The 14,136-nt window shown below is 34.4% G+C and overlaps 1 protein-coding gene across 2 annotated transcripts in view; it reads right to left on the reverse strand.

Moving 5' to 3' along the window:
• The window catches only part of cntnap2a (contactin associated protein 2a), a 352,125-nt gene that overhangs the window by 167,717 nt on the left and 170,272 nt on the right, over positions 1-14,136 (reverse strand). For both annotated transcript variants that reach the window (XM_042752140.1, XM_042752141.1), the window contains exons 5-8: positions 9,986-10,189; positions 8,814-8,998; positions 5,483-5,626; positions 3,661-3,919 (exon numbers count right to left, since the gene is read on the reverse strand). In XM_042752140.1, coding sequence (XP_042608074.1) covers positions 3,661-3,919; positions 5,483-5,626; positions 8,814-8,998; positions 9,986-10,189 — 792 coding nt within the window. The remainder of the gene's footprint in view (positions 1-3,660; positions 3,920-5,482; positions 5,627-8,813; positions 8,999-9,985; positions 10,190-14,136) is intronic.

Genomic DNA, 14,136 nt, shown 5'->3' on the forward strand with positions numbered 1-14,136 from the left:
TTTAGTAAATCAAAAACATTGACCACAAACAATGTGTATTCTGATTCTTATGAACTCTTATGAGTTATTCTTAGTGAATTAAAATCATGCATCATAAACAGTGTAGTGTGATTCCTGATACTTATGAGCCGTTTTTTTTTTTTTTTTTTTTTTTTTTGAAAACCATAACACCCTTATAAATGTATAAAATGAGTCAATTCTTCTGATCTACTGAATTACTTAATAATTTATTATATTATATTATATTATATTATATTATATTATTTTATTTTATTTTTTTATTTTATTTTACAGTATAGGGCAAATTTATTTGTTCTGAAAGCATCTTGTTATTTGCCAACTGCACTTCCCAAAATTTATTCCTTAAAAGAACTGTTAATAGAATCATTAAGGAACCAGAATTACTGGCTGTCTTACAACTGGCAGGAGATAGAAAATGATCAGGTGTCGTAGAATTTGACGCTATAAGGATTAGCAATTCATTGCAGCATTCCCATAAACCTTATCAGCCATTTATAAAGGCAGATTGATCACGAATGCTCTCAATTCAGCATCTATACCCCAGAACTAAAGTATTCAAGAAGCATGACTAAGGCAATCATTCATTAATTTGTCAAGGTAATACTTCTTCAGCTAACGATTCTCTGCAGATGGAGGAAAAAAAGTCAAAGCTCTTAAAACTAGACTCTATTCGCATTCTAATACCCCATGTCAGATTAACAAGAAAAACCCCTGCCATGCAACCACACGTATAAACCTGCTAATGTTCTATCGACAAATATATTATGTTCCAAAGATGGAGTTTTAAAGGATTTGAGAGGCTTTCATAGAAAATAAAGTACATGTGCATGTGTTTCACTGATTTTTGATGAAAAAAAAGAGAGAGAGAAATCAAATAATTCCAAGAGGGGGGAAATCATATAATCAGACAACAAATGGATAAAAATCAGTCAACCTGATTTATTATAGAACTATGGTTTACTCTGTGGTGCAGAAGAGCAAGTCACACCCCATATCAGTACTTCCATTGATAAAGTCTACAATTGATCCAGCAAATCCGGTAACATGCTGAAGTCTGAAAATGGATCAAAATTTCAGAAATATTAGCTTGGGTCAGACCACAATATTAATTTCAAAGCTGTCACTGAGGACTTACTATGCATGGAACTCCAAGTTATTACCTGACTCTTCCATGCTGTTGTTCAATGTGCAGTCAATTTGCTTTTCTTAAAAGAGATAAAGGATTCCATAGAGGTGGAGCCCAATTAGCCTTGAGGTTAATAATGTAAGAGTAACTACCCTTGCTCCTAATGGCCTATTAGCACAGGTGTTTGGCGAGTGTGTCCAGAATGTCTATAGGTGTCTTAATGCTAATGGTCTCCTTCAGACTGACAAAGACACTTCTAACATGAACAAAAAAGGACAATTACATCAAGGGTGTGTTCACACTTGTTATGTTTGGTTTGATTAAAAAGAACCCTGGTGTGATTGCTCTGTTAGTGCGGTTGGTTTAAGTAAGTGTGAACGCTGCCATTCGAACCCTGGTGCACACCAAACAAGCAGACTGAGACCGCTAAGGGTGTGTTCACACTTGTAGTTCGGTTCGTTTGGTCTGGACCAAAAAGAAAAACTATACATTTAGTCCTGGTACATTTAACGTTCACATTGACATTTTTGACACCGAACCTAAAGACACTAAACCTAAAGGCATAGTGATACGTTCACAACTTAATTGGTCAGCTTGAATGAAGTATATAAAGTGACAGAACTCAGCGAACACCCCATACAAAAGGTGTGTTAGACTTAAAGCGGCGCTGAGGGTATATGATATCAAAGCACCCATTAACCGATCGTTCTGCTCAGTGCCGCTTTAAGTTGAACACACCTAATGTTGTCTGCTGGACTAAGCATGGTCATTCTTGCGTATACATATAATTTTATTTTCACCAACTAAAAACTCACAGGGAGCTCATAGAAAGGCACTTTACCTCATCATTGCTCCACGTTTGCCCTCTGCTCATATTGTTTTGGTTACAACATGTCATCAAATCATGTCGCATAGCGTCGCATCTTGTCATTACTTCCTGTTTTTGGTTTGTTTTGAAGCATTTGGTCCATGTTCCATTCACATTTCATTTGACCTGCACCAGAGTTCCTTTTGGAAGAGGACCAAGACCCATCTTTTTAGCGGTCTCGGTCCGTTTGTTTGGTGCGGACCAGGGTTTGGATGGCAGCGTTCACACTTACTCAAACGAACCGCACTAACAGATCAATCGCACCAGAGTTCATTTTAATCCAACCAAACATAACAAGTGTGAACACACCCAAATTTAAATATAAATGTATTTCTCAGTCAGTTCTTCCAAGACTATATGATCCGGACTGTTATCCACATGCATTCCACTATACTACAAGAATAATGCAGAGATAAAATTTACTGTATGTGTAACTAAAATTTACTGTTTACAATACTTTATTAATTCAGAGCAAAATTGACCAACCGATTAGCAGTTTTGGTATTTTTCCGATTCTTTTTTTTAAACGTGTTAAAAAAGATTTCTATGGAAGCCCGTTTCTGCCATTGAATAAAAATAAAAAGGTAATTGAGCTTACATCTCACAATTCTGACTGCGTAATACAAACTCACATTTCTGACCTTTTTTCTCAGAATTGTGAGATATAAACTCACAATTACGAGTTATAAAGTCAGAATTGCAAAATAAAAGTTGAAATTCTGACTTTTGTCTAGCAATTTCCTAATTTCCTTAAATGTTTTTTTTTTTTTTTTTCTTTTTCAATTCTGACTTTTTTCTTAGAAGTACAAGATATAAACTCACAATTGCGAGAAAATTGTGAGATGAGAAAGTCACAATAACCTTTTTTTTAGAGGCTGAAATGGGCTTCCGATGGTTTCTATCTCAAATGCTGTTCTTAAGAACCACATATTAATCAAACAATAAAAAAAAAACCTAACAAATATACCATGAAAATATTAAGCAACACAGCTGTTTTCCACATTGCTAATAATAATAATAATAAAAAGCTTCTTGAGCACAAAATCATTATATTAGAGTGATATCTGAAGGATCATCTGAATCTGAAGACTAAAGTAATGGCTGCTGAAGATCTATCTGTCTATCTCTGTCTGTATATATAATAAATAAATTAGATTTTTACTTCCAGAACCCCAGTGTTTTGCTCTACACACATTTCTGTCTTGTGCAAAATTCACAGGTGGATGCTACTGCCACAAAAAAAAAAAAGATTCTGTTTATTTTTCACTAACTTTTTCCTCCTCTGAAACAGCTCTATATAATAACTTTTTCCTCCTCTGAAACAGCTCTTTCTTGTTTAACTAAAAAAAAAAAAAAAAAAAAAAAACTTACTGAATTAAAATACTGGTTTTAAGCTATAAAAGAGAAACCTGAGCATTAGAGTTTAACTATGGAACATGATGCAACTCTACCATATTGCTAAAACTAGTGCTGATTGATCATACATCATTTAAACGTATAACATTGAAACATTAAGTAAATTATCAAGTAGGTGCTGCTTTACCAGAAGAACAACACATTTTTTTTAAAAAAGGGGCTGATGAAACCTTATGAGATCTCCATGTAACAGCCATTGAGTCTGTGTGTGGGAAAAGTGTCAGCTCACCTGATGCAATGTCCACACGCATGTTTTTCTGCTGAGTGACGTTAATGTGCGCTGTGACTTTTCCATCGTTTAAAGCCAATTCCAGCATTCCATCTGCCAAGGAGCTGAACAGGAGCAGGCCGCTGGGGTTCCAGGTTCGGAACTGGAATCCCACAGACACCATATTGTGGTCCCTCCTCCCTGGCAGCTGCAGAAAGCTGGTGTCGTTGAAGAAGACGGGGAACGTGTGTGTGTCCACGCAGGAGAACGTCAGGTTGCGCTGAAAATGAGGCAGGAAACACTTTATGTACAGCTGATCAAAATGTAGACCTACTGAGATGGTTAAATAATTTTTTATGAATCAAACAATTTCACGGCTGAACTTAGACCAGCTAAAGCCAGCTAAGACCAGTTTTTATTTTGCAAATTTGATGTCTCTGTACAGCATCAAATTTGATGTAACACTCTGTATATTGTATTTCTCAGATGCAACATTATAATAATAAACGTCCAAAAAGCTGCAAAATAAAGTGACTAGAAAATAAATCTGCGTCTGAAATAGTTGAGGACCTTTCATGTGGAACATGGACTTAAAGAAAGATCCCTCAAAATGCTGCTACAGCATGTTCCCAAACACGCCGTCGATTTTGGAACCTTAAGCTGGAAAAGGGGCTGCGTGGAAGCAACGACAAGAGTTTATATATATAATTCTCTAGCTCTACGTCCTTCTAAATGGTAATTTCGAGGCACCGAATGCACTTCAGACTCTCATCACAATGAAATAGAAAAGTGCACTCAGCCTTCCTCAGTGCTTCATAACAGAACCTCCTCTCATGTGATGTGTTTTATTAACCTTGAACATAATCCTTCAGACTTGAATAATAATTCAGAGCCTGTCTATGGTGGACACAATGTCGAATTTGGAAAGGAGGAGATTTGTGCTATTTTCTCACTATTAAAGAGATAATAGAAAATTCTGACAATCATTTGCTCATCTGGTTCCAAACCTGTATGACTTTCTTTCTTCTGTGGAACACAAAAGAAGATATTTATAAGATAAGAAGGTTTTTGTACAATGAAAGTCAGTGTTGTTTTGGAACTCAATGACGTTCACTGACTTTTAAATATCTTCTTTTGCTCAAAAGAAATAAAGTCATGCAGACTTTAAACGACATAAGGGTGAGTAAACGATGATAGAATTTTCATTTTAGATTTCATTTTGTGCAGTACAAGCTTGATTGGTTTATTTGTCAAAAACTAAATCTCTGCAACAAAATCATGAATCTAATTTAGACATATTTCTATTTAACATAATGCTTGTCTGATGTTCTGTGACATGATGTGCTAGTGTAACTGTACGGCAGAGATAAGATTGTAATTTTCATCAGAAAAAAAAATTGTGTCTCTTCATGTTTGTGGTTCCATTAATGAACCACAGAACACTGATATGCTTATCTGACATAATGTGCAATTATTGCATTCTTCGTATTATCACAGGCAGTGGAAATTAGATTATTGTCATCAAATACACCAATAATAAAAACATTCCAAACAACAAACATTAACAAAAAAATGCTGAAACAAATTAAACGGATCCATACAGCATAGATATGAGGTTTAAAATGTGAGTTCCATCAATATCACGTTTAAACCGCTCTGCATTCTGAAGTGTCAACCTTGCACAGTTCTTCATGGTAATACACCTCCACAAAACCCTCCAGATAAAAACAACCCACCTAAACGTCTTAAATATGCACAGAACATGAACGGGAAAGTTATGCACTCAAACTCTGATTAGTCAGATATGGTTTGTGGAGTTGATTGAAAAAGGGAACAGACTTACGAAACTAGAAGTGTCCAGTTTTTTTCTTCTGGCCAGGTCAGTGATGTTCTCTCCATTGTAGTTGATGCTTTCCATGCAGCCTTTGAAGTTTCTTCTTCCTCCTGAAACTGGCTTCCCAGAATAAGGCATTCCACCAAAAGTCAGCTACATGGAAAACAATCAGACATCATTCAGAAAAACAGTATCAAAACATTGCAATCCACCAAGTCTAACACAACGATATATACAGAGATTTGGGTAAGATGGTTGGTAAACTGAGTGGCCTCCTATGCAATATTTGATCACATTAGAAATAAGAATTTATATTTTAGAATTTTATGCTAAAAACATGTTTTTGCATATACTGTAATAGTAATTTTTTTGCATTTTGGTTAAAATGAATTGTATGTCAAAGCAAGTTAACACAGGTCTTTAAATATATGCCATTCATGTTGGTAAATTGCTGGTGTAAAATATAATGCAAATTATTCAGCAAAAGATTAGGCATGATTTTTTTTTCTTTTGCCAAAATGGTTGATGTGGGGTAAAAAATGTTTATGAATGTAAATGTATATATGTGTGTGTATATATATATATATATATATATATATATGTGTGTGTGTGTGTGTGTGTGTGTGTGTGTGTGTGTGTGTGTGTGTGTGTGTGTGTGTGTGTGTGTATATATATATATATATATATATATATATATGTGTGTGTGTGTGTGTGTGTGTGTGTGTGTGTGTGTGTGTGTGTGTGTGTGTGTGTGGGTATATATATATATATATATATATATATAAACCCTGGCTACGTGTTCTGTACTGAGACTTGTCATAGCACTTGTATACCGTTGTTGTTCTCTTGTTGATCTGATTGCTTCTGTTGTTCTCATTTGTAAGCCCGCTTTGGATAAAAGCGTCTGCTAAATGATTAAATGTAAATGTAAATGTATATATGATATATATATATATATATATATATATATATATATATATATATATATATATATATATATATTCATATATAATAATATTCATAATCATATTAAAATTCAATTTAATTTTAAATTTAAAGTTTTCATTAATAAATATTTTGCTTGCTAGTATATGAAAATGCAAATAATGTGCAGCAAAATAAGATTTAATTCCTGTATTAATATTTTTTTCTCATTCATGTTCATATTTTATTTTAAATGTAAATGGTTCCCATGTTCACCAATGATTCAACTTAACCACTTTTTTCTGTCTTTTTCTTTTTTCTACATTTCTATTGTCTCGTTTTCAAATTCAACTGAAAGTACACTTGTAAATTTAATTGAAATTAAAACTATGTAATATAATTAACAATATTATTATTACTTCTCAGCCACAAGAAAAACATTTCAGCTTGCGACAATGGAGTAAAATTACACATACTTTGTCAAATCAGATAATTTCTAGCTATTGAAAGATGCTTAGTAAGTTCTATTATTCAAACTATTTCAAACAGAGCCCAGAAAGAAGCACTAGTGCTTCAACAAAATAGTTGATAAATGCAGTTGTTTGTAAATGCAGTCTGTGCTCCAGCAGAAAAGGACTCACCAGTTTGGATCCGTTCACAGCTCAATTAATCAGACACTTTCCCTTTAATTGGGGTCAATTTGTCTTAGACCAACTGAGCTGTAACCAGCTCTGTAGCATCCAACAGTGCCAGGAGCATCTGAGCTCAATTGAATATATAAGCATTTGCTCTCAGACCATATTCTTTACGTCGCTGAAAATCCATTTCCTATACACTCCTCTACAGCTCTTGTTAATACGCATCATTTCTGTTTGATAACATTAATATCCTGTTACAAATTATTAGTGTGGATTAATCCTCTGCGGAGAAGCGGATTTTAAGCCTTCCATGCTGAAAAGAATGACAAGGGATAAAAATACCACTGCAAACAAGGTTTATCACAATGCGAACCTTCCTGAAACAAAATGTCTTGGTGTGACTTCACAGCTTTTTATCAAGCATGAGCTTGAGATCTTTGGATTGGGTGACGACTGCAGTGTGACCAGAATCTACAGAAATTACTGAACTTCTATTTTTAACAGCCTGTGTGGATAAAATCCAGCTGATGTAAAATTGACCTACACAACATATGTTGTATTTAGGGAGCTGGTGTCCAAAACCGGGCTTTTTAACAAGCTAAGAGAGATATTCTAATGACATAAATAAAAATTCCATTATCATTTACTCCCTCTGTCATCCCAAACCTATAACTTACTTTCTTTTCCATAAAATGAAAGTAAATGGGGACTGGAGATGCCAAGTTCTAAAATGACCAAAAACACATACCATTAAGAAGTCCATGCTTTATATTCCAAGACTTCTGAAGCCACAAAATAGTAACCCTTACCCTAATCCTAACCCTAACCCTAACCCTAATTACTTTCTCACTGCCAAATCAAATCAAATATGATGTCAGAAAAAATTACATCATGCTATATTTTCACAGAATAATGACTTTAATTTTGGCCTGGTCCCTCTCAAAGTTACTGCATCATAATGTTGCCAGAAGACGTACAGAGAGAAGTCATAAAGACTGTTTTTATGATACTTTTAGTATGCTTTTTTTTTGTCATTTTAGAGACTGACAGTCTCAGTCCCCATTCACTTTAATTATATGTGTAATACCTTAGAGGATAATCCTCAACATGTTTTTTTTTTTTTTTCACTGAAAGAAAAAAAAGTCATGTTTTGGTAAAGCTTGTTCAGTTCAGGTGCACTGTACTTTAATCAGCAATGCTTATTCAATAAGCATCCCTAAATTTATTATGCTGGTTTAAATAACAGAATAGCACCAGACCATCATTAATAGCATAAATCATCTTGGATGAGAATGAAATTCATGCTAATTTAAAGTGAGAATTCTCACAGTATTTCCTGTTTATTGTCATCTTTGTGAGATAAATCTTTCTCAAAGACAATTAAATATGGTCACACTTTATTTTAAGGTCCAATTGTTGCCATTAACAAACCATTAACTAAGACTTTTGCCTCAATAAACTCCTAATTTGCTGCTTATTAATAGTAAGGTGGTTGTTAAATTTAGGTGTTGGGTAGGGTTAGGGATGTAGAGTATGTTCATGCAGAATATGTGCTTTATAAGCACTAATAAACAGCCAAAATGTTAATACTAGGCATGCTAATAAGCAACTACAGTAGTTAATAGTGAGAATTGGTCTCTATACAAAAGTGTGACCTTAAATACTTTTTTAAAATGACCTGTTATGTGGAGTAACATTTTGAGCTTCAGCATTCCCATAATGCATCTGCCTATTAAATGAAGTTCAGAGCAATAAATCATTCACTTTCTCAGTCCTACCTCATAGTCCAGGTCAAGGTGGTCAAACTCCCCATTGGTGCGGAAGTGCTGAGTATGCTGATCAAGGGTGAAATTGACATTTCTCCTGTAGCGCTCAATTACTACAGAATGCCAATGATGATCGTCCAGCAGACTGCCGCTAGTCACAGATGTATGGCCCAGGATGGAGCCGTACTGATTACTTCCTACAGTTTATTAGACATGGGAGACCATCGTTAATATCAAACACACAATATCTTCACCTTCACTGCAGAATAATTGATGGAGGTAGTTCTGAACCCGTCTTCGCAAGGCATATGAGATGTTTATGTCCTTATGATATACAAGATAATGGGTTTTGTGTTTTACAGTCTATAAGTATTTCTTTTCCCTCCAGCTAGATTTTTCTGCAATGCAGGTCCATGAGATATTAAAGGGATAGTTCACGCAGATGAAAACTCACGCTCATGTTGTTCCAAACTTCTTTGAAAATTCAATGAAAACCTGTGTGGTTTTGGACCCTATTGACTTGTATGGACAAAAACTTAAGACAATCTTCTTTTGTGTTCTAGAGTTTGGAGTCAGCCAGATTTTTTGAAAGTCTAATATGCTTATTTATTTGATCAAAAACAGTACAAATTATATATTGTGAAATATTATTACAATTTAAAATAACTTTTAAATTTTCATATATTTTGAAATCTGTTGAATTTTAATATTTTTTTTTGTGGAAACTGTGATACATATTTTTTCAGGATTCTCAGATGAATAGAACATTTAAAATAACAACTTTTAGTTGATATAAAACTAATTTATAATACAAACAAGAAAGATAAATGTCTTTTTGATTGTGATTTTTGATCAAATAAATGCATCCTTGCTGAATAAACATATTAATTTATATTTTAAATACATAATCCCAATTACTAATCCCAATTAAAAACTGACCAAATTTTTATTTTTTTATTTTTTATTTTTTTGAGTGAACTATCCTTTTAAATGTAACAATTTTTTTCCAAAGAGTCATTTAGCATCAAACAATCAATTAAATATCAGAAGACAGCAGGTGTAAAGTCAATAAATAACATGAAACACTTACAGCAGCACATTAATGACAAAATTCACCCCAAGGTACACACAAGTGCACCATAAACACAGAAGATATCTATTATAGGCCTCTATATCAGATTTACCGAGGTTTATCTGCAGCAGTAGCCGGCCTCTCCTCAACTCCAAGGTAATGTAGTCACCCTGTTGCCCCTCTCCGTGCAGAATCACCCCTTCGCTCTCTGATGTTTTAAACTTCAGGGCTATCACGTCCTTCAAAATCTTCATCTTCTTCATTTTGAAGCGGTAAGAGATCACCCCCTTCCCATCAAAATTAATCACATCTGCCCCTGTTGACGGGAGGAAGAAAGACAGGAGGAGGAAAAGAGATTAGCACCTCTGAGGTGACTAGGTGTCATGCCCATTTTTGGCTAAATGATCGGTTGAGTGACTGTTCTATAGATTGCTTGGACGAAAGCATGGTGAAGTTCACAGATAAACTGCAGCTGGGATCAGGTGATAAACTACAGTGAGGAGGCAGAAAATTGCAGTGGGCTACTACCTGCTGACAAAGCCTTTCTGCTTATTGCGCAGTGGAGGAGGATTTTTGATCCCTGTCAAGGCTCGGAATGAGGCATACAGGAAGTTATGAATGTAAATTCCTTTCGTGGCATCTCTCGCTCGCTCTCTTGGTTTCATCTCCTGCACTGACACCGCATAACCTTTGGATATATTACACAAGCTCACAGTGCCTGATGGCACTTGATTGCTTTGCAGACTGTCTTTATATCATTCAGAAGTCGTGTAAAATCTGTGATAAGCATGAGAAGGTAATTATAAAGAGAGCTACAGCAACCTGAGAACAGAAAAATACAGGCGTCATCATGTTCCCTTCCACCAATAAGATTGAAGTGGCATGTTTATTCGCTTGCTTTATTGAGAGATTGATTAGGTTTGATTTGAGCTTAATTAAAATGTAAATGATGGTGCTGATTTTGCTATAGGCTTGTGACTGCAATAACTTTGGACTAAAAGGGTCATAAAAAGGGTAAATACTTATTTTTATTTTATTTATATATATATATATATATATATATATATATATATATATATATATATATATATATATATATATATATATATACACACACACACACAGGTGCATCTCAATAAACTGTCATGGAAAAGTTCTCTTGGTTGGTTGTGCATCTTTTTCTTCCACACTTTTTCCTTCCACTCAACTTTCTGTTAACATGCTTGGATACAGCACTCTGTGAACAGCCAGCTTCTTTGGCAATCAATGTTTGTGGCTTGCCCTCCTTGTGAAGGGTGTCAGTGATTGTCTTCTGGACAACTGTCAGATCAACAGTCTTCCCCATGATTGTGTAGCCTAGTGAACCAAACTGGTGTTTTGAGTTGATTAGCTGACAGGCATGTCACCATATTCTAATTTGTTGAGATAATTTGTCACCATATTCTAATTTGTTGAATTGGTGGGTTTTTGTTAAATGTGAGCCAAAATCATCAAAATTAAAAGAACCAAAGACTTAAACTACTTCAGTCTGTGTGCATTGAATTTATTTAATATACAAATTTGAGTTGAATTACTGAAATAAATTAACTTTTCCACAACATTCTAATTTATTGGATTGCACCTGTATATTTATATATATATATATATATATATATATATATACACATGTCTCAATGGAAAAGCAATCTGCAGCAGTATACACACTTATAAAAATATATAATAAATATAATATATATGGCTGTTGGAAATTCAACTTTGTCATCACGTATAAATTACATATGATATATTAAAATAGAAAACAGTTATTTTACACAATTCTGAAATACAGAAATGTTTCAGAATATTAATGTAGTTCAAATAAATACAAAGTGACCACTTTTAAAAAAATCGTATCGATCCCACACTTTTGAATGGCATATATCTTTATTTATGTTTAATTAGCATTATGCTTAATATATTTAGCAAGCTTATCCTTGAATAATTTACATATATTTGGGGTCAGTAAGATTTTTGTTTTTTTAAAGAAACTAATACTTTTATTCAACTTTTGATCAAAAGTGACAGTACTTTTACATCATTTTACACTGTTACAAAAATATTTGCATAGAAATGTAATTACGGCAAAAAACCAAATAATTCTAACCAAAACATAATATAATGAATATGTTAACTGAACATAACGGTGGGTGGATTCAAGTAATACACAAAAATAACACATGCTGAGTATGTTTCGGGTCTACAGTTAGTGTTATTTTCAAGTCAGCCAATGAGTAAGATATTTCCATTATTTGAATGGATCGTTCATGCATTGCATGCATTCCTGAGGCATGTAAAATCAATTTGCATTTATTTACACTTCCATTAGCAGTGTAAACTGCAAAACGACGCAACAACTGTAATTGTTTTACATGGACAAAGCAGGTGAGAAAATGCGTTCAGTGTAATCTGTCATGTACACAATCACCAGGGGATGCCTGCAGTATGTAGCATCTACTACGATTGTGTGTGTGTGCATCGGTAGAGTACAGTCTGCATGTGGAATTAATTCAATTCTCTCCATGCACCCTGCTGGGGACTGATTACTACACTAATGCATGAGTATGTGTGCTGTGTCTGGCCAGTTGCTCTTCCACTCCTCTTGTCTCTCTCTCTCCATTGCCTATCTCCTTCACCTCCATCACAAATGCATTCATCCGTTCTCGCCCGATCAACAAGGTCAGAACACTGCATTCATTCTCATTCTGTGCTTCATCTCCACTGCAGGTCTTGCTTATCTAACTCCCATTCTTTCCCTCTATGCTTCCTGAAAAGGGCTATCTCTATTCCTTTACTGCACGTCTTATTTATTTTCACTCTGTTTCCCTGTTTTCACTCAACAGAGAAACTGAGTAGCGGAAAAGGTCCCCAAAAAGTGTTTTTGTACTTAATATATTCCTGTTTGAAAATGGAAACTGAATATTAACTGCTTCTGGCTGGTCATTAGCTGGTTTAAGATGGTCATACTTGGTTCAAGTTTGTCATTACCTAGTGTAAGATAGTTTAAGACAGTCATTGGTTGGTTTAAGCTTGTCATTAATTGTATTAATCTATTTTAAGATGGTTATTATCTAGTGTAAGATGGTTTAAGATGTCATTAGCTGGTTTTCAGTTGGTTTAATATGGTAATTCGCTGGTTTAAAATAGTCGTTAGTTGGATTAAACTGGTTTAAGATCATAATTATACAGAGTAAACTGGTTTAAGATGGCCATTAACTTGTTTAATGGTCATATTAAACCAGCTTACTCTAAGTAATAACCATCTTAAACCAGTTTAATCCAACTAATGACCATCTTAAACCAGCCAACAACCATACTAAAGCAAATAATAACTAGCTTACACCAGCCAATGACTATTTTAAACCAGATAATGACCAGTTTAAACAGGCTATTGATCTTCCTAAACCAACTAATGACTATCTTAAGATGATCATCAGCTGGTGTAAAATAGTTTACGGTGGTCATTAGCTGTTGTAAGATGGTTGTTATTTGCTTTACTATGGTCATTAACTGATTTTAGATGGTCATTAGTTGGTTTAGGAAGGTCATTAGATTGTTTAAGCCGATCATCATTAGCTGGTTTAAGATATTAGTAAAGGCAATCTGTCGTGTTCCAAAACACAACTAACCAATTTAATCAGGATTTTTCAGCAGGGTGAGAATATGGTTTTATTTATTTCACCCTATGCCCTCATAAAAAATGTTGGGAGATGACGGCACATCTTTATCGGCATCTGTGATCACCTGCACGAGATGATGAAGGAATATGAGCGATTTCACCAGCAAAAAGCAAATGTGGATGAAACACTTTCTGACAGGAAAGTCAGTGCAGCCAAACCCCCCTCTGCTCCTCACGAGTAGGAAAACAGCTTGAGGAATGATACTTATCTAAAGCTACCAGGCTTCATTCATACTTGTCATAAACAGAAACATCCAGAAGAGCCAGGCATCAGATTTATTTACACTATCATTATTTCAAAGAAACTATTAAAAACAGGAAAAAAAAATTTTTTCCCCATATCAAGGATTTTATTTTTCCTCAATCAATAAATTAACAAATAAAAAGTAGTAAGAAGTTTGAGAATCATGGTAAGGAAAAAAAAATCACTAGCAAAGATAGTTCTTCTGGTATGGTGTTAAATGACAGATGATTACAACACTGCAATGAGAGCACTGCAATTCTTCTCAAACCAATTTATGTGGCTTTAATTGAAATTTGTTATCAAG

Source organism: Cyprinus carpio, chromosome B24, assembly GCF_018340385.1.
Source record: "Cyprinus carpio isolate SPL01 chromosome B24, ASM1834038v1, whole genome shotgun sequence".
In the NCBI taxonomy this organism is placed as follows: Eukaryota; Metazoa; Chordata; class Actinopteri; order Cypriniformes; family Cyprinidae; genus Cyprinus; species Cyprinus carpio.